Source organism: Stegostoma tigrinum, chromosome 9 (genome assembly GCF_030684315.1).
Source record: "Stegostoma tigrinum isolate sSteTig4 chromosome 9, sSteTig4.hap1, whole genome shotgun sequence".
Classification (NCBI taxonomy): Eukaryota; Metazoa; Chordata; class Chondrichthyes; order Orectolobiformes; family Stegostomatidae; genus Stegostoma; species Stegostoma tigrinum.
Window position 1 is genome coordinate 30,615,715 of NC_081362.1, and position 24,368 is coordinate 30,640,082.

The following is a 24,368-nucleotide window of genomic DNA, read 5'->3' on the forward strand; positions in this document are numbered from 1 at the left end:
AAGGACCCTGAAGTTCCCAGACTACACTTTGAACAGAGAAATCAACAAAATATCTCCAAGTATATTTTGTGCAATCCTTGTAGATATTGAGCAGCTAAACTAATGAGTATATTGTTGTTGGATTATTCATTTCTTTTGAAAAGATGACTAAATTCGTGATTGCAAGGATAATATAAAAACATATCATTTTGAGGTTGAATATCATAATTTCTTTTAGGGAAATATTGGGCACTTTTACTTCTGTCCTTGGGAGTGTATGCTAATGATGGAATCATAGAATCTGCAATGCAGAAAGAAGCCCTTTGGTCCATAGAGCCTGCCCCGACCTTCCGAAGAATGCCCCACCCAGACCCAGCCCTCTACCCCATAACTTACATTTACCATCACTAGCCCACCTAGTCATCACATTCCTGGACACTACTGGGCAGTTTGCTGTAGCCAGTCCACCTAACCTGCACCTCTTATGGACTGTGGAAGGAAGCCAGAGCACCTGGTGGAAAACTGTGCAGACTCCACAAGTCACTTAAGTCTAGAATCGAACTGGGTACCTGGTGTTGTGAAGGAACCTTGCTAACCACTGAGCCACCATTTCACGCATATTACTAGTTTGCCACAGTTTTCACGGTGGAGGACACTGAAATCATCCCAATAATAACAGGTAACGGAATTGTCACTAGGGAAAATGTACAGAGCAAACTGTTGGGATTGAAGGTAGACAAGTCTGCAGGGCCTGCAGCAGAGATGGTGGCTGCATTGGTTATAATATTCCAAAGTTTCCCCGATTCTGGAAAAGTGCTATTGCTAACATCCTTATTCAAAATAGGAAGGAGGCAGTAAGTAAGAATCCATAGACCAGTTAGTAGAACAACTGTCAAAGAGAAATTATTGGAATCCATTATAAGGGAAGTAGTAACAGGGCGTTTTGAAAGTCCAGGCACAATCCATCAGAGTCAAATTAATTTTATGAAGAATAAAAAAAAACCCAAATTTACTGGAGTCTTTTGAAAATGTAACAAGCAGAGTGGATACTTGTGGTCCTGTATGTGTAGTATATCGGGATGTCCAGAAGGCATTGACTAAGGTGCCACAGGGAAAGTTCATGCGTTAGGTAAGATCGCGTTAGGTTTAGGGGTATTATACTAGCCTGGTAGTGGATTGGCTAACCAACAGAAAGCAGAGGTCGTCTTCTAGTTGGTGAATCATAACTATTGGGCTGCCACAGGAGTTGATCCTTAGATGCCAATGATTTACAATCTATATTAATGACTTGGATGCAGGGATAGATTTGCAATATGACACTGAAATATGTGGAAAAGTAATCTGCAATGAAGAAATAACAAAGTTACAAATGGATACAGACACTGCCTTATTTTTGGTCATCACATAACTTTTTTTATTGTTTAATACACAGGTAAGATTAAACAAATTAATCCATTAGGTTCTTAGGTAGAACCAAATGGATTTATAACAGTTTAAAACAGACAAGGATCATTTTGAATTTCACATGAATACTGGTGGACCTCTTGCTGTTCTAAGAACACAAAACACATTTAAAAACAGAAATGTCACATAATAGTCACGATTTGGACTTTCCAATTGGGTTTTAATCCCATTCATGTCAGTTATTATTTTCCAAACAAAGTCTTTGAGAAAGGGAGACAAAAACTACATCCAAACTAGTGGTCATCACAGTATAACACAATATTTTTGTGAAAACAAAGGCTATCCAAAAGAAGGTGCTCATAACTGGGACGGCCATGTGGGAATGTTCAGTTGAAAAAAAATTACAAGAGCACTGTTTTGAACAGCGAAGCCCTGGGTTACAGCTGAGATAGAATAGTAAATAACAGAGCATTATTGTGCTTAGAACAAAAGATACAGAATGGAATAATATACCACTACATGGGAATAGTTCACCCAGGATGTAATTCAAAGAATATATGTTGCTCATGTACATTAGATTAAAGAGCTGGGAAAGTGTAGCTAAGAATTACCAGGTTAGTTTCTCTCCACAGTCTGCTTGTATTCTTGTCTTGCATTTTCTTTTAGAAAAAGAAAACAGTGTGGCCACCACCCAATGAACGAGACCACTGAGAGGGAATTAAAAGGAAAAAGATCTGGAGAGAAGCTAGAGACTTTTGGGCTGAACCAAGTACTCTCTGTTAGTTTTTTTTTTGAAACAGATGTATTTACAAGAACCTGATAATAGCCCATAATTGTTGAGTGTAGTATGTTAGCATGGATAGAGGATTGGCTAACTAAGAGATGACAGATGGCAACCTGTACGTAGTGGAATGCCATAGCGATCAGTGCTGGGGCCACATTTATTAATGTATATACAAAAGATATTAATGACTTGAAAGAAGGAAGTGAATGTACTATAGCTAAGTTTGTGGATGACACAAAAATAAGTGGGAACGTCAATGGTGAGGATGTCAGAGTCTGCAGAGGGATATAGCTGCACTGAGTGAGTGTACAAAACTTCGGCAGATAGAATATAGTATAGCAAAATATGAGGTTATGCATTTTTGCAAGAGGATTAGAGGGGTTAAATTGTATTTAAATGGAGAAAGACTGTAGGAAGTTTCTACTGGGGCACTTGTATACAAATTACATAAAAACATCATCCAAGTTAATGGGTAATGTAGAATGCAAATTGAATGTTGGCCATCCATTCAAAGGGAATGAAGTATAAAACTAGGGACATTTGCTAGATCTACACCAGAGATGAGTTAGACCACACTTAAATACTGAGAATAATTTCAATCCCCTTACCTAAGGAAAGATATACTGGCATTGAAGGCATATAACAGAAGGTTCACTTACAAAAACAGAAATTATTGTAGAAACTTTGCAGGTTGGTTAGCATCTATGGAGAAAAAACAGAGTTACTGTTTCAAGTTCTTTGCCCATTCTTAAGAACTAAAAGCAGCTGGAAAAGGTATTTAATTTGATGGCAAGGTTGGGAGGGTAAAGGAGGGACTGGATAATTAGAGAGGGTGGCCAAAGAGAAGAATGCGGTAACTGACCAAAACATTATTGCCAGTCAATGAAGAAAGAAGAGAAGCTAGATAGGTGATGATGGGGATTGTAGGTGGCTGAAAATTGGTTGGCTGTACTGAAAGCAACACATTTCATGACAGGACCTGGGTTAGTGGAGTTAGGTAATAAGCAAGGAAGTGGGTGTTCACTAAAATTGTTAAACTTGGTGTTGAGTCCTGAAGGCTGTACAGTGCCCAGTCGGAAGACAAGGTGTTGTTCCTCCACCTGATGTTGAGCTTCACTGGAGTACTGTAGCAGACCTGAGGCTGATATGTTCCCATGGGGCGGGATGGCCTCGGGGACATGATGGCCTAGTGGTATTATTGCTTGTCTGTTAATTTAGAGACTCAGATAGCATTCTGGGTTCCCAGGTTTGGATCCTCCCACGACAGATGGTAGAATTTGAATTCAATAAATATCTGGAATTAAGGATCTAATGATGAATCCATTGTCAATTGTTGGAAAAACCCATCAGGTTCACTAATGCCCATTAGGGAAGGAAACTGCCATCCATACCTGGACTGGCCTACATGTGACTCCAGATCCACAGCAATGTGGTTGACTGTTAACTGCCCTCTGGGCAATTGGGGATGGGAAATAAATGGTGCCTAGCCAATGATGCCCTCATGCTGTGAATGAATAAAGAAATGACAACATTATGGTGTGTTGATTGATTGATCCTGGGTGTTGAGGAATTTTATTATGAGAAGAGGTTGATTAGATTACACCTGTATTCATTGGAGTTTAGAAGAATGAGAGGAGACCTTATTGAAACATAAGACTCTTTTTGGGGTCTTAGTGTTAGATGCAGAAAGTTTATTTCCTTTTGTGGGAGGGTCTAGGACCAAATTGAATGTTGGCCATCCATTCAAAGGGAATGAAGTATAAAACTAGGGACATTTGCTAGATCTACACCAGAGATGAGTTAGACCACACTTAAATACTGAGAATAATTTCAGGATGTAATGTCAGAGTAAGGAGTTGCCCATTTAAGACAAATGTTCTCAGAGAACAGTGAATCTGTGGAATTTATTTTCTGAGGGCTGTTGAAGTTGTGCCATTAAGTATGTTTGTTGTTGACATAGGGACATTTTTTTGTCAGTAAGGAAGGTAAGGGAATAGACAGAAAATTGGATTTGAAGATTGAGATCAGCCATCATCTAATTGAATAGTAGGACTGTCTCAACAAGCTAATTGACCTGTCTCTCCTCCTATAACTTATCACCTCCAAGATCCCATCTGGTAGGATCTTTTCTACGCAGATCCTCGGTTTAAACTCCTGGTTCAGCTTCTTATCGCCCTATCTTCCCTTCTATTAGCTCGAAATACTTCCTGATTATGCGGAGGTCTACTTTTATCTGTTGTTTGAGAAGACTCTCTGTTATCCGCCCTGTCAGGTCTCTTGTCATGCTTGGACTTCTCAGGACTACTACCAGGATGTCTACTAGAAACCTTCTTTATTGTACATGACTTTTCTTGTTATTTTAATCTCCTAAATGCATCTGTAAATGACTACTGGAATTGAGTTTTCTTGTTCTCTATTTTTGTAGCCCCTGCTGCCAATGCATGGCCTTCGTTACTGTCCCTCATCTTAGACATTTTAGCTAGATTTTATATTTTCCTGTAGACTTTCCAGCTTGCGTGGCTATCTTCTTTGGTGGCTGGTAAACTATCTATGAACCAACTTTGGGCATATGATCTCCAACTTTTAAAGCTCTTCACAATTAATACATATATCGATATATATTTCCTAAGCCCTTATGTCCTGTCCTTTGATTCCAGTTCCTAGAATTCATGGGTCTACAAAGTATATGGTGCTTCTGAAATAGCTCGACAGAGGCCAGTATCCAGTCACCAAGTCGCCCTTTATTTTAGCGTGGAGAGTCCTTGACACTGATCCAGCTCTTCAGAGCCAGCTTTGAGTAAACTGGATTTCTGACATTCTTATTCCTTTTTTAACAATTTTTTTCTTTTTTTATATTTCCCTCACACTACCAGTGCGTCCAAAGAGGGCCCAGCTGTAGTGCTTATATTTTCCCCACATCACCTGTGTCTTTGTGTGTATGTTAAGTGATCACTCCAGTGATCTGTTAGTCAGAGCTCCCTGATTTGGGCCTGTTGTTCTGGTCCAGTCGGGGAAATCATATTCCATGAGGTCCACCTGGCTGTCCTTGTAATCACTACACCCCTCCCCCTGAGTCTTGAGTCTTTTCCTTTCTAGATCCTCCTGGGACATATTAGCACTAGGTCAGGTTTTTCAAACTGCCTCTGAATCAGGTGGCATTTAATGCATAGTTCACCTCTTCTGCCTAGGGGTTCTTGGAAGAAATCCATGAGGCGGTGATATTTGCTGTGTCTGTCTCAGATTCTGAGGTATGTTCAACACTTGACAGCGATGGAAAACCCATGAATTCTGGAATCGTCGGAAAGGCTGTCGATGAACCAGGCATGTTTTTCTGCTGCACCGTTTGCAAGTTTGTAACTTTCATGTGGCCCATGTGCTTGTTTAGGACCATTGTGTCTGTCTGAACTATTTTTATCACTGGACCTGACCTTGTGTTGACCATGCTTCTTACCCATGCAGGGCCATTCTGTAGTCCTACACCAGACTTCAGATTTCATCTCCTGAAGCAAACTGTCTCTCTCACTTAGCGGGGTCTCATGTCAAGCATTGGCATGCCTGATGCCATTTCATCTCTCCTCTTTCACCCCCCCCCACCCCCCCTCCCCAACCCTGGTTCAGGAAGATCAGATCAGATTTAACCTGGTACGGAGCCAGCTGTCCATTGGCGTCTCTGCTGGAGCTATCCCTGTCGTTGCATGAGGGATGGTCCTATAATCAAACAGGAACTGAGATAATTTGGCATCTAGTGAAACTGTAGACTGTTTCTTTAGGCTGCTTTTTATGCCACATCATTAAATGATGTTTAGTATGGAGCTGTGATTATATCTCAAACACCATTCTCCTTTAGGAAATACTCATTTCCTGCTGGAAACAACAGCCCATTATCCATGACCAACACTTCTGGGAGTCCATGCATTGCAAAAGATGTTTGCAGTCTTTCTATCATCGTCTTCGTGTTTGATGAATGAATTCAATGCATGGCTAGAAGATTACGGAAGATAGGATTAATGGACATTTAGAGAGGCAAAAATTGATGGTTTGATGCAAGGAAAAGTAGTCTCTCAAACTTGCTTGGGTGTTTTGAGGAAATTACCGAAAGGTTTGATGGCAGCACAGGAGACGTTGCATTTATTTGGAGTTTAACTAAGATTAACTAAGAAAACAAGATTTGGCATGGTAGATTAATTGGTAAAGTTAGGTCACATGGGATTCAGGGTGAGCTGGTTAATGGGATACATAATTGGCTTAAAAGCAGGAAACAATAATAGTGAAGGGTTGCTTTTTGACTGAAGGCCTGTGAGCAGCACTGTTCCATAAGGATCAGTTCTGGGTCTTGTTTTGTTTGTCATTTATGTAAATGATTTAGATGAGAACATAGGCAAGGTTGGTAAATTTGTGGCTGACATAAAAATCACTGGCATAGTAGATAGTGAAGAAGGTTTTCTAAGATTACAATGGGTCTTGATCAAATGGGTCAATGGTCTGAAAAATGGCAGATGGAGTTCAATCTGAATAAATCCAGGTCTTGCATTTTGGTACAACAAACAAGGATAGGGTTTCTACAATTAATGTTAGAACCTTGGGTAGTGTTGTAGAACAGAGAGTCCGAGGGATTCGGGTACCTAATTCTTTGAAGTTGATGTCACGTTTGAGGGTGGTGAAAAAGGCTTTTGGCATGCTTGCCTTCATTGCTAAGTCCTTTGAGTATAGGAGTTGGGAGAACATGTTGAGGTTGTACAGGATGTTGGTGAGGCCTGTTCTGGAATACTGTGTCCAGTTCTCGTTTCTCAGTTATGGGAAGGATATTATTAAGCTGGAGAGGGTTTAGAAGAGATTTACAAGGATATTGCCAGATATGGAAGGTTTGAGTTATAAAGAAAGGCTGGATAGGCTGGGATTTCTTTCACTGGAACGTAGGAGGTTGAGAGGTGACCTGAGAGAAGCTCATATAATAATGAGAAGTATAGATAGAGTTAGTGGTAGGGCTGAATGAACACAGTGGTGGTTGACTCTTCCCTAGGATGAGAGACTCACGGTTGGTGTGTTGCCTCCCAGGTGCCAGGGTCCGTGATGTCTCGGATTGTCTCGGATGTCTTTGGGGCCTTGAAGGGAGAGGGTGACCAGCCCCAAGTCGTGGTCTACATAGGCACCAACGACATAGGTAGGAAGAGGGATAGGGATGTCAGGCAGGATTTCAGGGAACTAGGGTGGAAGCTGAGAGCTAGAACAAAGAGAGTGGTTATCTCTGGTTTGTTACCCATGCCACATGATAGCGAGGCAAAGAACAGGGAGAGATTTCAGCTGAACACGTGGCTGCAGGGATGGTGCAGGAGGGAGGGCTTCAGGTGCATGGGCAGTTGGGGCTCATTCTGGGGAAGGTGGGACCTCTACAAACCGGACTGTCTCCACTTGAACCAGAGGTGCACTAATATCCTGGGTGGGAAATTTGCTAGTGCTATTTGGATGGATTTAAACTAGCTCAGAAGGGGGATGGGAAACTGAGGTGTAGTTCTACTACACGGGAGGATGAGAGTAGGGAGGACATGGACAGGATCTCACTGTCACAGGAGTGTGCTGGCAGACAGCAAGCTGGATTGAAGTGTGTCTACTTCAACGCCAGGAGTATCTGGAAAAAGGTAGACAAGCTTGCAGCATGGATAGGTACCTGGGACTTCGATGTTGTGGCCATTTCGGAGACATGGATAGAGCAGGGTCAGGAATGGATGTTGCAGGTTCCAGGGTTTAGATCTTTCATTAAGGTCAGGGAAGGTGGTAAAAGAGGGGGAGGTGTGGCTTTGTTAGTCAAGGACAGTCTAACAGTGGCTGAAAGAGTTTTGATGAGGACTTGTCTACTGAGGTGGTATGGGCTGATGTCAGAAACTGGAGAGGAGAGGTAACACTGCGGGGAGTTTTTTTAATAGGCCTCCGCAAAGTTCCAGGGATGTTGAGAGGATCGGCAAAACTATTCTGGGCAGGAGTGAAAGCAACAGGGTGGTCATTATGGGAGACTTTAACTTCCCTAACATTGACTGGAAATACTATAACTCTAGTACGTCGGATGGATCAGTTTTTGTCAGTGTGTGCAGGAGGGTTTCCTGACACAGTATGTCAAAGGGCCAACAAGAGGGGAGGCCACACTGGATCTGGTACTTGGTAATGAACAAGGCCAGGTGTTTGATTTAGTGGTAGTTGAGCACTTTGGAGAGAGTGACCATAATTCAGTTGCGTTTAGTTTAGCAATGGAAAGGGATAGGAACACGCCACAGGGTAAGAGTTATAGATGGGGGAAGGGCAATTATAACGCAATTAGGCAAGACTTAAGAGGCATAGAATGGGTTAGAAAAATGCAGGGGATGGGGACAATCGAAATGTGGAGCTGGTTATAGGAACAGATATTGCGTGTCCTTGATAGGTATGTCCCCATCAGGCAGGGAGGAAGCGATAAGGTAAGGGAACTGTGGTATACTAAAGAAATTGTATCTCTTGTTAAGCGGAAGAGGGAGGCTTATGTGACGATGAGATGAGATGGTTCAGATGAGGTGATGGAGAGATACAGATTAGCTAGGAAGGATTTACAGAGAGAGTTAAGAAGAGCAAGGAGGGGACATAGGCAGACATTAGCAGGTAGAATAAAGGAGAACCCTAAACCTTTCTATAGGTATGTGAGGAATAAGAGCATGACTAGGGTAGGAATAGGGCCAGTCAAAGACAGAGTGGGAAGTTGTGTTTGGACCCTGTGGGGATCAGAGAGGTGCTAAATGATTATTTCTCATCTGGTTTCACTGAGGAACAGGAGAATATTGTAGAGGAGATGACTGAGTTACAGGCTACTAGAATTGAAAGGATTAAGGTTAGTAAGGAGGAGGTGTTGTCAATTCTAGAAGGTGTGAAGGTAGATAAATCCAGGCCGGATGGGATTTTTCCGAGGATTGTCTGGGAAGCTAGCGAGGAGGTGGCGGAGCCATTGGCCTTGATCTTTGAGTCCTCATTGTCTATAGGTTTAGTACCAGAGGACTGGAGGATCGCAAATGTTGTGTCCTTGTTCAAGAAGGGCAGTAGGGATGACCCAGGTAATTATAGACCTGTGAGCCTTACGTCTGTTGTAGGAAAAGTTTTGAAAAGGATTATAAGAGATAGGATTTATAACCATCTAGCAAGCAACAATTTGATTGGAGATAGTCAGCATGGATTCGTCAAGGGCCGGTCATGTCTACAAACCTCATTGAGTTTTCTGAGAAGGTGACCAAGCATATGGATGAGGGAAGGGCAGTTTGACATCGTGTACATGGACTTCAGTACAGCCTTTGATAAGGTTCCACATGGTAGGCTGTTGGAGGAAATACAGAGGCCCGGGATTGAGGGAGCTTTAGCAGTTTGGATTAGAAACTGGCTTTCTGTAAGAAGCCAATGAGTGATGGTTGATGGAAAATATTCAGCCTGGAGTCAGGTCACTAGTGGTGTGCCTCAGGATCTGTTTTGGGACTACTGCTGTTTGTCATTTTTATAAATGACTTGGACGCAGGCATAGGTGGATGGGTTAGTAAGTTTGCAGATGACACTAAAGTTGGTGGAGTGGTGGACGGTGTGGAAGAATGTTGCAAGTTGCAGGGAGACTTGGATAAACTGTAGAATTGGGCTGGAAGGTGGCAAATGGAGTTTAATATGGATAAATGTGAGGTGATTCACTTTGGGAAGAATAATAGGAAGGCAGAATACTGGGCCAATGGAAAGATTCTTGATAGTGTGGATGTGCAGAGGGATCTTGGTGTCCATGTACATAGATCCCTGAAAGTTGCCACCCAGGTTGATAGTGCTGTTAAGAAGGCTTACGGTGTATTAGGGTTTTATTGGTAGAGGGATTGAGTTCTGGAGCCGCGATGTCATGCTGCAACTGTACAAAACGCTAATGCGGCCTCATTTGGAATATTGCATGCAGTTCTGGTCCCCCACATTACGGGACGGATGTGGAAGCTTTGGAAAAGGTGCAGAGGAGATTTACCAGGATGTTGCCTGGTCTGGAGCGCAGACCTTATGAAGAAAGGCTGAGGGACTTGGGTCTGTTCTCATTGGAGAGAAGAAGGCTAAGAGGGGATTTAATAGAGACATACAAGATGATCAGAGGATTAAATAGGGTGGACAGTGAGAGTCTTTTTCCAAGGATGATGACTTCAGCTTGTACAAGGGGCATAGCTACAAATTGAGGGATGATAGATTTAAGACAGATGTCCGAGGCATGTTCTTTACTCAGAGTGGTAAGGGCGTGGAACGGCCTGCCTGCCAATGTAGTTAACTCAGCCACATTAGGGGCATTTAAACAGTCCTTGGATAAGCATATGGATGATGATGGAATAGTGTAGGGGGATTGGGCTTAAATTAGCTCACAGGTCAGCGCAACATCGAGGGCCGAAGGGCCTGTTTTGTGTTGTATTGTTCTATGTTCTATGTTCTAAAATGTTGATCCAATCAAAGTGAATTGTTCTCAATCAATTTTCCACCATTAAGTTTGGGCCCTACCCTTTTACTACAATCAGTGGTAACTGAAGTAGCTGCTTCTCATAAGAGACCGAAACCAAAGTTTGTACACTTAATCTGTAAAGGTTCCTTGGTACAGGTTCTCGGTATAGTCGAGGTCTTGTGCGAACATTAGGGTTAGAGCCCAGAGCAAATTTTGCTGAAGACTGAAGACTAGGTCAGCAATGACTAAAATGGCCATGTCGGTATTGACCTCCAGTGGAAATGGATGACCATTTAACCAGATGATTATTTTGATTGGCTGTGATTTGAATGTTACTGAGTAATTTATCTGTTCCAAGATAGATATAAGTGAACCCTCCAGGATGTGCATTCTTTTCTATATCACCATATGAGTTCTCCTACTCAATTTAGATCTAATGGCATGTGTCAACCTCTAGCATTACCACAGCTTAGGGACAGGGCCATACTGGTGTTACAAGATCTGAGGGGAGGGAATGACTGAGGCCATCCAAGTCACAACTGTATATTGGGCGGCAGCTTCTAAGTTACCAAAGGCACTCTTCCAATTGTGGAGGGGCATGAACTGAGCATTAAGACAAAGAGTCGTTAGTTAGAAAAGGTGCCATATTGGCTGTGGGTACACCTTTTTCTTTCATGGTTTTTAAACACTTTATTTTTTTGAGGAATTTTATATATTTTATGATTTTTCCTGCCACGTACCGTTTAGTATCTGTCATGCCCATCACTGTCTGGAATGCCTTACCCAGGTACCAAGGGTGGGCTCTGTGGTTTTGTCACCTGACACTGAGGATCACTTCCACTAACGCAGCCGACTAACATTGCTACTTCTGCTTCAGTCTACGTGACTGTTCCCATACACACACCCACTACAGAGACAGTCTCTACCCTCACTTCCACTCCCAGCAACACTAAGCCCTAACCTCAAGCCCTGCTGGGTATTCACCATCCTCCCCTCACCATCCCCTCAGCGAAGATGAACGGTCAGTCCTTTGCAGAGGACTCACCTTCATTCCCCTATGCTCTCACACCAATAAATTCTGTACACGCCTTGATGTTGAACTCTTTCTGCCACATGCGCCTCTGCGTCTATGTCTTCCATTGGGAGTCTAACATGTACCCTCTGCAGACCCCGGTCTCCCACCTCTGACAAACCTCATCCTGTGGACACCACCTGTGGCCTCTTACCCTCCATTGATGTCCTCATCTGCAACTGCAGTTGCAACAAAAATCTCCTTAATCTCTCCACTCTTCTCACCTACTTCAACCTCTCCCCAGCAGAACGCACAGCCCTCTGCTCCCTCCACTCTAATCCCAACCTCTCCATAATACCTGCTGATAAGGGGTAGAGGGATGCATGATGATAGTGTGGTGTACTGACCTGTACATTGCTGAAGCCAGATACCAACTTTCTGACATCTTGTCCTGCTGTCCTCTTGATTATGACCCCACCCTGATCACCAAACCGTCAACTCCCAGGCCATCAATAACTTCATCACCTCAGGAGACTTCCTGTCAACAACCTCTAACCTGATCGATACCCAATGCTGCACTGCGTGTTTCTATCTCCTGCTCAACACCAACTGCCTTGGTTGACCCATTGTCTCTGCCTGTTCCTGCACCACTGAATTCATCTCTGCCTATCTGAACTCCGTTTTACCCCTCCCAGTTCAGGAACTCCCCGCATATGTTTGGGACACAACCCATGCAGTCCACCACCTCCAAGACTTTCAGTTCCCTGGCCCAAAACTCCTCATCTTCGCCATAGGTATCCAGTTTCTCTACACCTGTATCTCCCATGAGGAAAACCTAAAGCCCTCCGTTTCTTCTTCTCCTGCAACCCCAACCACTCCTTCCTCCACCGACACCCATCTGTCTGACGGAACTTGTCATCACCCTCAACAATTTTTCCCTTAACTCCTTTCACTTCCTACAAACCAAAGGGGTGGCTATTGGCAACTGCATGGATTTGATTTATACTTGCCTCTTTGTAGGATATGTGGAATAGTCCCTCTTCTGCAGTTACATCAGCACCTCTTACTCCGCTACATCGATGACTGTACTGATGCTGCATCGGGCTCCCATGAGGACCTCAAACAGTTCATCCACTTCACCAATACCTTTCACCCTGACCTCAAATTCACCTGGACCATCTCCAACACCACCCTCCCCTTCCAGGACCTTTCCATCTCTGACAACCGACTCAGCACCGACATCTATTTCAAACTCATTGACTCCCACAACTATCTTGACTACACCTCTTCACCCTCCCTCTTTCAAAAGTATGGTCGCATACTCCCCAATTCCGGCGCCTCGGCCGTGTCTGCTCCCAGGATGCAGTGTTCACTCCAGGACATCCCAAATGTTCTCCATCTTCAAGGACTGTAACTTCCCATCTCCCATGATTCATAATGCCCTCTACTGCATTTCCTACACTTGTGCCCTGAAACCCCATCACCCCAGCAACAAGGATAGAGTGCCCCAGTCCTCACATACCACCCCACCAACCTCCTAATCCAGTGCATCATCCTCCGCCACTTGCGCTACCTGCAATCAATCCCAGCACCAAAGAGGTATTCCCCTCCTTACGCAGATAACAAAGTGTGGAGCTGGATGAACACAGCAGGCCAAGCAGCACCTCAGCAGGAGAACCACTCTGACTGCGACTCCCTCGTCTGCTTCACACTCTCCACCAAATCCACCATACCCGGCACCTTTCCCTGCAACCACAGGAAGTGCTATACCTGCCCATAAACCTCCTCTCCCAACCCTATCCAAGGCCCCAAACAATTATTCCCTATCAGAATAGGGATTTATCCGTATGTCTCCTAACCTGGTCTGCAGCAACTGTTGCTCCCAATGTGGTCTCGTCTAGACTGGAGAGACCAAGCATGATAGATTTGCGGAGCATCTGTGTTCTGTCCGCTCCAATCAACACCACCTTCTGGTTACCATCTATTTCAATTTCCCTTGGTGATACGTCCATCCTGGACTTCCTCCAATGTCACAGTGAGGTCACACGGAAATATATTCTGCCTCGGGAATTTACAGCTCAATGGCCTCAGCGTAAACTAACTTCAAAATCGCCTCGTCCAGTGTTCAGCCCTCCCGCTCAACCCTGCTTCCTTGGCCTGACGTAACATGCCCATCTTCCTTCTCACCAATCTGCCCCACCATTCCCATTGACCAATCTTCACAATCCCTACCTGCGTCCACCTATAACTGCCCTACCCAGACCCACCCACCCTCCCCCATTTATTTCTGAGTTCCCTTTCTTCTCCCCAGTCCTGATGAAGGATCCTGACCCAAAATGTTGACTTGCCTGCTCCTCTGATTCTGCCTGATCTGCTGTGTTCCTTTAGTTCCCCTCTATATCGACTTGGTCTGTTTGCTGTCTTGAGTTTACGTATCAGCAGCAACTACAATGGCTAGCCGGTCTGTATCCTGAAAAGACATTTAACCTTTTGGCCAAGGCTTGGCTTTGTTTTAGGGTGTTTGTGAGTCCGTCTATTCAGAATATGCCCTGAAATGAGGCTATGCAATTGCTTCCACTCAAGTGGTGTTTGCTAAGCTCAATCAGTCTGGCAAGGGTGTCCACTTCCATTGTAATGCTCTGCAATTCATCTGCTCCACTTGCCTCATTTTGTAATGACAAAGCCAGTTGTAGTCCCTGTCTGAAGTCCAGGTGGGCTTCAGCTAGTGGGCGCTATTATGTGGTTACATCATGAATCCCACTCTTGTCACCCCTGAAGTAACTCCACAGAGGCTGGACTCCTGTCACCAAGTCACCCCGTATTTGCATGTGGAGAGTCCTTGACACTGATCCAGCTTCCTCACATCCAGCTCTAAGTGAATGGGATGTCTGACAGACATTATCTTATCTATCAGTCAGGGCTCCTTGTTGTGCCAGATTAACAGCCCCTGTCAGTGAACTGATATTCTGTGAGGTCTACCTGGCTGACCTTGTTACAGTCACTACACTTCATCATCAGAACGTTCTCTTATAAATCTATAACTTATCAAATTACTCATGAGGAATGCACCTTTATAAACTGATTTCCAATACTGTGTTATGAAAGATATCAGACGTGATAAGAGAACTTTTTCCTGGCCCAATGTCCTCTCTTATCATAAACTGTGTCATCAGATCTGAAATCTTCCCAGGCAGCCTCATGTACTGTCTCAGTGCTGTCTAATATTCTTCTGATGTCTCAGCTTTAATAATTGATTTCCTACCAGTGTATGACACACGTTGATAGATCTTAAGGAATTGAGTAGATCGTTATCCTTTCTGGTTTTTACATCGAATCCCGACAGTGTGGAAACAGGCCCTTTGGCCTAACAAGTCCACATCGACCCTCAGAGCATCTCAGTCAGATCCGTCCCCCCGATAACCCACTGAATCTACGCATCCCTGAGCAGTATAGGCAAATTTAGTTTGGCCATCCATCTAGGTTCTGGATGACTGTCAGGCAGTATTAATGGCAATTTTGAATATTCTGACCATACCTCCGATCACCTTTAAAAATATTTTTGGAAGTAATGCCTGTGTGGTTATCTTAACAGTTGATTGATCTACCGTTTTTTTCTGCAACATGTCAATTGTTGCCTGGATTCCTTCCTACAAGTTGTTGCTTAACAAACTTTACTTAGCAAGTATGCATTTCTGTAATGTTTAAGTTCTCTCATGTTGTCGTTTGCAGATTCATCTCCAAGATCTGTTCAGAATTTTGCCACTACTGAACCACTTTTTTCCATAACCATAACCCATCTGTCTTATCGTTTATCACCACAGATATGCTAAACTTGATTGCTTATCTCTAAAATGTAACAGACTTTCAGATCTTTTTCCCATATCTTGAGATCCATGGATACTATATTAATTTCCTAGGCTAATTGAATGCTTGGGTGTGGTGATACAGTGCAATGTTTAATACATAGAACAGATTACATGGCAATATGATCGATGAGAGGTTGTATTTCTTTTCTGCATAGCCCCAACATCCTTTGAAATGGAAATACGTTTTCAGAGGCATTTTGGGAAATTGTTTCTGCCCCCAGAGTTCGAACATTTTGTTTCTTTGAATTTTCCACTAATTTCCATTGTGGCTCAGTGGTTAGCACTGCTGCATCATAGTGCCAAAGACCAGGATTCAATTCTGCCCTTGGTTGACTGTCTGTGTGGAGTTTGCAAATTCTTTGTGTCTACAAGGGTTTCCCTTGGGTGCTCTGGTTTCCTCCTACAGTCCAAAGATGAGCAGTCTAGGTGGATTGACCATGCTAAATTAAGCGTAATATTCAGGATGTGTAGCTTAGGTGAGTTAGCCGTGGGAAATTTAGGCTTACAGGGAAAGGGTAGGGGTATGGGTGTGAGTCTGGGTAGGATGCTGTTCGGTGGGTTGGTGTGGACTTGTTGGCCAAAGAGCCTGTTTCCACGCTGTAGGGATTCTATGATTCCTGTATTTACTTCAGTAAAAACAAACATAAGATAATCAATGACCTCCTGTCATTTCTGTGTACCCCAGTATAAATTATGACTGTCTGTAATATGGACACATGTCCAGCCTAATTTATTGAAGCTTTTACAGTCCACTTCGGTTGTTTACCAGAGTGCGTTCATATCTTACCTTCCCCAATCAGTTTCTTGGTTCCCCTTTGCTCTATGCTTAAAACAAAACCTGCCAGTCCTCAATTTTAGTACACTCTCTAGCACCTTTAAAAACCTTTTCTTTTAATTTTGTAGAATTCTGAACTTGCTTTGTAGCTACGGTTGACCGAGTTTTTGGACCTTGAAGGAATGTATAACTGCTGTGAGCCATATGATAGTTGTTAAAAGATTATCCATTGTCTACATTTGAAATGTGTCTTCCTAACCCACCTCAGCCAGTTACATAAAGCAAAATTCTGTCACCTTTGTGGTCAGTCATCCGTAAAGGTTATTTTGCAGCAAAATTATTAATTTAGCCCTTTTTATTACAAAATACCATACTTAAAAATAACCTGTCTTAGCTCTGCAACATCTTGGCCCAGAAAACCATCCCCAACGCACTCCCCGAAACCACACCCCCCCCCATTGCTTTTAGTGCTCAGTTGGGTTCCTGAAAGATGTGCACATTGAAATCATCTATGATTACTACTTCCCTCATTGCCTGATTAATACTATGCTATATACTACCATTACTATTTGGTGGAGAATAAACTTCAATTAATGTCTGCTGCCCCTTGCTGTTTCTTCGTTCTAACTAAACACATTCCTTGCATTAAAAATGGAAGATCTGAAATCTGAAGAATAACGACCTGATTAGTAATCAGTTGGCAGGAAGCCTGTTTGTGATGTCTTGTATTGCCCAAAGTACAGGTTTGATTTCTGTACTGGCTGTTGGTGTCGCCATGAAAGTTCTGTCTTCTCAACCTTGCTCCTTGCCTGAGGCATTTTTTTCAATGTAAGTGTTTTTAAAATCAGCCTGTCCAGAGATGTTATTACACACCTGTGGAGCAGGTAGGGCTTGAAACTGGGTCTCTTGGTCCAGGGGTGGGGCACTACCACTGAGACACAAGGCGGCCCCACCTGAGGCATGTAAACCCTCAGATTAAACTCACCACCATTTGTTTCTCTCTAATGAGAGTGCAGCCTTCTCAGACTATGTTGACTTTTTACTGACCTGACCCTTCTAGGTGCAGTTCTACCTCTCTTATTCTCTGCCTTCGCTAAATGTCGAATATCCCTCAGTAATCAGTTTCCAATCATGGTCACCCTGCAGCCTAAGTTTCTGTAATGGCAATTAGATGATATCCATTTACTAGCATTTATGCTTTTCGTTGCTCTGTCTTGTTGGGAATTTAGGTAGAGTGCTTTGATTATTGGTATTTCTAATAGAAGCTAATTGATATCACATTGTGACCAATTTTATACAACAAAGAAAATTATTGCACAGGAACAGACCCTTTGGCCCGCCAAGCCTGTACAGATATGCTACCCATCACAACTAAAACCCTGTCCCCTTCTGAAGACCGTATCCCTCTATTCCCATCCTATTCATATATTTGTCAAGACACCCTTTAAAAGTCACTATAGTATCTGCTTTCACTCCCTCCCCCGGCAGTGAGTTCCAGGCACCCATCACCCGCTGTGTAAAACACTTGCCTCTTACATCACCTTTAAATCTTGCCCCTCACACCTTAAACCTATGGCCCCTGATAATTGACTCTTGCACCCTGGGGGAAAAGGTGTCTGACTGTTCACTCAGTCTATGCCCTTCATAATCTTGTCGACCTTTACGAGGTCGCCCCCTTCAATCTCTGTCATTCCAATTAGAAAACCCAAGTTTCTCCAACCCCTCCTCATAGGTAGTGCCCTCCATACCAGGTAACATCCTGGCCACCACATCCTTCTGGTGGTGTGGCAACCAGAATTGAACACAATATTCCAAATGTGGCCAAGCTAAGGTTCTATAAAACTAGAACATTACCCGCCAATTTTTAAACTCAGTACCTCAGCCGATGAAGACAAGCATGCCATATGCCTTATTGACTACCTGTTCCACCTGCATTGCCAGTTTTCAGTGACCTGTGTACCTGTACCCCCAGACTGTTCTGCCTGTCGGTACTCTGAGGGGATCTGTATATTTTCCATCTGGTTTAGACCTTCCAAAATGTATTACATCACATTTTTCTGGATTAACTCCATCTGCTATCTCACTGCCCAAATCACTGACCGATCTATAACCAGCTGTATCCTCCGACTGTCCTCATCGCTACCTGTAATTCTATCAACCTTTGTGTCATCGGCAATCTTTTACTAATCAGACCAGTTACATTCTCCTCCAAATCATTTGTATATATTACAAACAGCAAAGGTCCTGACGCTGATCCCTGAGGAGCACCACTAGTCATAGCCCTCCATTCAGAAACCCACCGTTCCACTGCTGCCCTCTGTCTTCTGTGACTGAGCTGGTTTTTTTTAAACCCATCTTGCAACCTCACCTTTGACCCCCATGCGACTTTACCTTCTGTATCAGCCTGCCGTGAGGGACCTTGTCAAAGGCCTTATGGAAGTGGTGTAGACAACATCCTCTGCCCAAACCTCATAGATCATCATTTTCACTTCCTTAAAAAATTCAACTGTTAGTGAGACATGACCTCCGCTCTCTCAAAACCATGTTGCCTCTTGCTAGTGCACTTACTGATTTCCAATTCGGAGTAAATCCTGTCTCAAAGAATCCTCTCCAATAATTTCCCTACCAGTGATGTAAGGCTCATGGCCTGTAATTAGCTGGATTATCCTTACCACTCTTATTAGACAAAAGAACAACATTGGCTATCCTCCAATCCTCTGGGACCTCCCCTGTAGCCAGTGAGGATACAAAGATTTCCCTCAAAACCCCAGCAATTTCCTGTGATAATGGGAACTACAGATGCTGGAGAATCCAAGATAACAAAGTGTAGAGCTGGATGAACACAGGCCAAGCAGCATCTCAGGACCACAAAAGCTGACATTTCGGGCCTAGACCCTTCATCAGATGAAGGGTCTAAGCCCGAAATGTCAGCTTTTGTGCTCCTGAGATGCTGCTTGGCCTGCTGTGTTCATCCAGCTCTACACTTTGTTATCCCAGCAATTTCCTCCTTTTGCCTCTCTCAGTATTCTGGGGTATCTCTTATCAGGCCCTGAGGACTTGTCTACCTTAGAGTCTTAGAGCTGTACAGCATGGAAACAGACCCTTCGGTCCAACTGGTCCATGCCAACCAGGTATCCTAAATTAATCTAGTCCCATTCACCAGCATTCGGCCCATAGCCATCTAAACCCTTCCTATCCATATACCCATCCAGATGTCTTTTAATGCAAGTAGCTTTGACTCAACAACATCTCAAGTGATAAAACAGCAGGCAAGAGGGGAAAGGTACAGTTACAGATAGGAGTTACCTGTGCTCTGTTGTCAAGCTGTGGGTCAAACCTTAATGTTTTTTCAAAGGATTTGTCTACCTTAATACTTTTCAAACAGGTTTTATGCAATTTTTAATTTTACTGGGAGTTCACAAACTAGTTACGTAGTGTTTTGGGGTCGTTATCCCCTTACATTTCTTTCTTAATTGAGACTGTAATATTTTCATTAACAGTTCGAGGTCTTTGAGTTTGGAGTTGCCCATCAGGTGCGTGTTTAAGGAGGATGAACACAGAAGAACTGGAGTTACTGGGCGACTCCAAGTACAGAAATTATGTAGCTGCGGTGGATAAAGCACTAAAAAGCTTCGAGTATTCCAGTGAATGGGCAGATCTAATATCATCACTGGGTAAACTTAACAAGGTAATTAAACTGTGTAAAGCTGAAGATATTTACAGATTTTATTTATTTCTTTTACTTACAACACATTTTAATAGTATCAATTTTCTAAAAGGCTGCTGCATTTTCAGAAGTATTGACTTTTGAATTTCCAAACTGGAGCTTTGAAAGTGAAATCCTTATTTTATAAATACTTTTGTATTCAAACTGATCATATTGCAGCTATAGTGATATATGTTTATACTGACCTGTAAGTGGACTGACCAGTATTATGCTAGTTAAGAAAATTTTTTTTAATGTATTGACGATTTTTGAAGGAGTAGGTTTATTGAAGCTATATGGTAAATGGAAAAGCCCTGGGCAAAATTGATGCACAGAGAGATCTGTATGTTCGGGTCCATTGTACCCTGAAGGTAGCAACACAGGTCGATAGAGTGGTCAAGAAGGCATATGGCATGCTTTCATTCATCAGACATGGTATTGAGTACAAGAGTTGGCGGGTCATGTTGCAGTTGTATAGGACTTTAGTTTGACCACATTTGGAATATTGCGTATAGTTCTGGTCGCCACATTACTGAAAGGGTATGGATGCTTTGGAGAGGGTGCAGAGGAGGTTCACCAAGATGTTGCCTGGTATGCAGGGTGCTAGCTATGAAGAGAGATTGAGTAGATGAGGATTATTTTCATTAGAAAGACGGAGGTTGAGGGGGGACCTGATTTGAGGTCTACAGAATCATGAGGGATATAGACAGGGAAGGTAGCAAGAAGCTTTTTCCCAGAGTGGGGCAGTCAATTACGAAGGATCACGATTTCAAGGTGAGAGGGGAAAAGCTTTAAGGGCGATATGTGCGGAAAGTTCTTTATGCAGAAGGTGGTGGGTGCCTGGAATGCGTTGCCAGTGGAGGTGGTGGAAGCAGGCACGATAGCATCATTTAAAATGTATCTAGACAGATACACGAATGGGCAGGGAGCAGAGGGATACAGGTTCTTGGAAAATAGGTGACAGGTTTAGGTAGAGGATCTGGATTGGTGCAGACTTGAAGGGCCGAAGGGCCTGTTCCCGTGCTGTAATAATTTTCTTTGTTCTTTTATATTATTCTTTGAAACTGTTCCATAAAGAGTAATCACCCTTGACACACTGTGTATTTATCAATCTTGATATAAACTTTGCCACAATGATATTTGTAGCTTGTTACATGTTGTCTAATACTAATATCTGAGCATTTTTAAAACAAAACACAGAAAGAAACTAAAATAATCATTTTCATTGTGTGATACGAACTCTGAGGGTAGAAAATGAACTCCTACTTTACTGTTATAATAAAATGTGAGGCTGGATGAACACAGCAGGCCAAGCAGCATCTCAGGAGCACAAAAGCTGACGTTTCGGGCCTAGACCCTTCATCAGAGAGGGGGATGGGGGGGGAGGGAACTGGAATAAATAGGGAGAGAGGGGGAGGCGGACCGAAGATGGAGAGTAAAGAAGATAGGTGGAGAGGGTGTAGGTGGGGAGGTAGGGAGGGGATAGGTCAGTCCAGGGAAGACAGACAGGTCAAGGAGGTGGGATGAGGTTAGTAGGTAGCTGGGGGTGCGGCTTGGGGTGGGAGGAAGGGATGGGTGAGAGGAAGAACCGGTTAGGGAGGCAGAGACAGGTTGGACTGGTTTTGGGATGCAGTGGGTGGGGGGGAAGAGCTGGGCTGGTTGTGTGGTGCAGTGGGGGGAGGGGATGAACTGGGCTGGTTTAGGGATGCAGTAGGGGAAGGGGAGATTTTGAAACTGGTGAAGTCCACATTGATACCATATGGCTGCAGGGTTCCCAGGCGGAATATGAGTTGCTGTTCCTGCAACCTTCGGGTGGCATCATTGTGGCAGTGCAGGAGGCCCATGATGGACATGTCATCAAGAGAATGGGAGGGGGAGTGGAAATGGTTTGCGACTGGGAGGTGCAGTTGTTTGTTGCGAACTGAGCGGAGGTGTTCTGCAAAGCGGTCCCCAAAACTTCCTGTCTTACATAGCTGATCTTCATTTACTGTGCTCCACTCACTAAGTAGTATTACAAGAGATTGTCTTTGCCTTTTTATACAGGTTTGAAGATCATTCCCAAGTACGCAGATTGCTAAGAATTGTGCACTAAACTTTTCCAAACTATTTCAGAACAATGATATAATAGCTGTTTTTACTGCTGATTAGGATGCAGGCAGTAAGTATGAGTGAATAGGAAAGTTTTCTTTATGTGCATTTATACATGTGTTACAGTTCAAGCAGTCTATCTACTATGCCAACAATGCTTGCTAGGCCAATGCCTAGGATTGTTGTGAATATTATGCATAACCAGACCTATTAGTATTTCTGATAGAAGTCAATTCGTATTATATTGTGGACAATTTGGTTCTATAGATTTATGTGATTTCTAACTTTACTGATAATCTCTGGGATTAAACGCCAGGTTCCAGCTAATAAAGAACAATTTGTTTGCCACACTGGCCAGTGCCCAGTTCCCTATTTTATTTCTTTGATTTAGATATTGAACATTAAATACAATTAAATTATTTTACTAGGAACAGCTTTTAATTTACTTCTGTTTTTGCCCCTTTAAACCTTTTTAATTTTTTTTAATAGGTCTGTCAAAATTGAAGAGATTAACTCTAGCAATTTTCATTCATTTAAACAAAGAAAGTTGGATTCCTGGAATGGATTCCAGGACACTAAAGTAGTTTGTTTGCTCAGAATAATAAAGGAATACAACATAGGTGAATTAAAACTTTCTTTTATGCTACTGCGTAAAAATAGGTGGGAAGACAAGTGGTGAGGATGACAGAGTCTTCAGATGGATATAGACAGATTAAGCAAGTGAGTAGAAACTTGGCGGATGTGATATAATATAGGAAAACATGAAGTTGTGCATGTTAGCAGGAAGAATAGAGGAGCTGAATATTACTTAAATGGAGAAAGACTGTTCAAAGCTACAGAACAGAAGAGTCCTCGTTCATGGATCACCAAAAAACTACCATCCAAACTCAGCCAATGAATAGGGAAAACAAATGGTATGTTGATGTTTATACTCCATCAGTTTGAAATAAAAGTATAAAAATTTTCCTAGAACTTTACAAGGCAGATCACAACTGGCTTGGGCCCCTCATCTAAGAAAGATATACCAGCATTGGAGGCATTCCAGGGAACTTTCACTCGGCTCATAACAGGTATGAAGGGACTATCTCATGAGAAGAGGTTAACTAGGTTGGGCCTGTGTTCTTTGGAGTTTAGAAGAATGAACTTTATCAAAACACAGAATTCTTCAGGGACTTGTCAAGGTAGAGATTACTTGCCCTTCTCAGGAGAGTCTAGGAGCAGAGAGCATAATCTCAAAATAAGGAGTCACACATTTAGCACACAGTCTTGCAGTTACTGAGTCATGGATCATACAGCACAGAAATAGAACCTTCAGTCTAACTTGTCCACGCTCACCAGATATCCTAAACTGATCCAATCCCATTTGCCAACATTTAGCACATATCTCTCTAAATGCTTCCTATTCATGCACCCATCCGGACACTTTTAAATGTTGTAGTTATATCTCCCTGCAGCACTACCTGTAGCAGCTTGATCCACACATGTATCACCCTATGCGGGTCCCTTTTACATCTTTTCCATCTCACCTTAAACCTGTGCCCTCTAGTTCTGGACACCCCTACGCTGAGAAAAAGACCTGAGCTAATCAACATATCCTGTCCCTCATGCCCGCCATGATTTTGTAAACACCTGTAAGATCACTCCTCCATCTCTGATGCTCCAGGTGAAAACGCCACAGCTTTATCAGCCTCTCCCTTTAGCTCAAACACTCTAATTTCAATAAAATCCTTAGGTTTTTTTCAGAACCCTCTCAAGTTTAACAACATAGTGCTACTTGGGAGGCTTTGAACTAGTAAGGGGGCGTTGTGTGGTGCGTTGGTGGGTGTGGGTTGATAGAGGTGTTTGTGGTGGACAGAACAAGAGTGATAATGAGAACAGGCTGAGGCTACAGTAAGCTATGGTTAAGGCAGATAGCTTGGCAGAGAACAAAGTGAGACTGTTAAACTGTATTTACTTTGATGTAAGAGGCCTGACAGCTAAGACAGATGAACTTCGGGCCTGGTTGGGAACATGGCTCATAGTTGGACAGGATTGGCAGCTTAATGTCCCAGGGTATAAATGCTATAGGAAGGATAGAAAGGGATGCAAGACAGGAGGGGGAGTGGTGATTTTGGTTGAAGAGAACATTACGGCTGCACCTAAGAAGGACATTCGTGAGAGAGCATTAAGTGAAGTTTATATGGATGAAACCTGAGAAATAAGAAAGGGCTGATCAACTTGTTGGGACTATATTACAGGTGCCCCAATAGTCAGTGAGAGATTGGTAAGCAAATGTATAAGGAGGTCTCGGACATCTGCA

The 24,368-nt window shown here is 43.1% G+C and overlaps 1 protein-coding gene across 5 annotated transcripts in view; it reads left to right on the forward strand.

Annotated features, from left to right (window-relative positions):
* dop1a (DOP1 leucine zipper like protein A) overlaps positions 1 to 24,368 on the forward strand; it is a 626,666-nt gene that overhangs the window by 21,031 nt on the left and 581,267 nt on the right. For 3 of the 5 annotated variants that reach the window (XM_059648464.1, XM_059648466.1, XM_059648465.1), the window contains exon 2: positions 19,776 to 19,963. In XM_059648464.1, the coding sequence (XP_059504447.1) occupies positions 19,826 to 19,963 (138 nt within the window). In that variant the 5' untranslated portion in view covers positions 19,776 to 19,825. Of the gene's footprint in view, positions 1 to 19,775; positions 19,964 to 22,729; positions 22,790 to 24,368 lie in introns of those variants that run through there. The other 2 variants (XM_059648463.1, XM_059648467.1) reach the window with 2 other exon arrangements.